The sequence below is a fragment of the Mizuhopecten yessoensis genome, unplaced genomic scaffold (genome assembly GCF_002113885.1).
Source record: "Mizuhopecten yessoensis strain PY_sf001 unplaced genomic scaffold, ASM211388v2 scaffold8123, whole genome shotgun sequence".
Taxonomy (NCBI): domain Eukaryota; kingdom Metazoa; phylum Mollusca; class Bivalvia; order Pectinida; family Pectinidae; genus Mizuhopecten; species Mizuhopecten yessoensis.
The window spans coordinates 192,307-193,295 of NW_018407390.1; the positions used below are offsets into that span (position 1 = coordinate 192,307).

At 33.7% G+C, this 989-nt stretch overlaps 1 protein-coding gene across 2 annotated transcripts in view; it reads left to right on the plus strand.

Annotated features, from left to right (window-relative positions):
• Nucleotides 1–989, plus strand: part of LOC110455028 (DNA mismatch repair protein Msh3-like) — a 28,421-nt gene that overhangs the window by 12,990 nt on the left and 14,442 nt on the right. For both annotated transcript variants that reach the window (XR_002463416.1, XM_021504912.1), the window contains exons 14-15: nucleotides 501–617; nucleotides 851–958. Coding sequence is in view for 1 of the 2 variants with exons in the window: in XM_021504912.1 (XP_021360587.1) it covers nucleotides 501–617; nucleotides 851–958 (225 nt within the window). In the remaining variant the exon portion in view is untranslated. The remainder of the gene's footprint in view (nucleotides 1–500; nucleotides 618–850; nucleotides 959–989) is intronic.

Sequence of the window (989 nt, forward strand, 5' to 3'; positions counted from 1 at the left end):
TTGCTAAAATGAATTGATGTATGCCGATATGCGCACACGTGTGTGTCATGTGTGATCAGATAATTCAAAGAAAACAAGCAACAAAATGCACATTTTACGTAGTTTCTTTTTGGTTTTAAATATCATTTTACATCAATGAAAAAAAAATCATAGAAATATATTTTAAAAAAATATATTCAGAGATCGATTTTCGGAGCATGAACATCGTTTTTTTTCCAGATTTTTTGGGTGCGCAAAATATTAGAGTAGAACCTTTTTTTCCTGATTTTCAGCCTCAAAAAGTACCTGCGCAAATTACACAGGTGCGCAAATTACATGGGTTTTTACAGTAATAATTTTGTTGATGAACCGTGATAATATAAAGGGATATATCGTCACTTGTTTAACAGGACATGTTGTGTAGATTTTTCATGCAAATTATCTCCTGTCATATGATGCACTTTATTTACATAAAACTGTAGTTTCTTTTCTTCATTATGAACTGTACATATACATTACAGCACAAAGGCCGTGAGCAGGTTTCACTCTCCATTTATAGAGAAGACTTACCGCAGGCTTCAGCAGCTGCGAGAACAGCTGAAGCTGGACTGTCACCGGGTGTGGCTGGAGTTTCTCAGGTACAGAAACAGTTTACACCTGTGTGCAATTGCATCAATCTTCATGGGCTTTATTTACACATTTAAAATGGATACTGCTTTATTTATTGTTGTGTTTAAGTTATCTCCCTTAAAAATAATTCATTTTTTCTTTAACTTTAACAACTGTATGTTATCTTTGTAAGAATTTAAAGTTAATTAATTTAATTTTGATTCCATCTAATGATAATTAATTTGTATAAATATATTGACAGCTCATTTGGAGAAAATTACCAGAGCTACAAAAAGGCTGTGCAACATCTGGCTACTCTGGACTGTTTGTTTTCATTGGCAGCCATTGCTAAACACCATGACTACTGCAGGTAGGTGCTCTGTTATCATTGGCTGTTACTG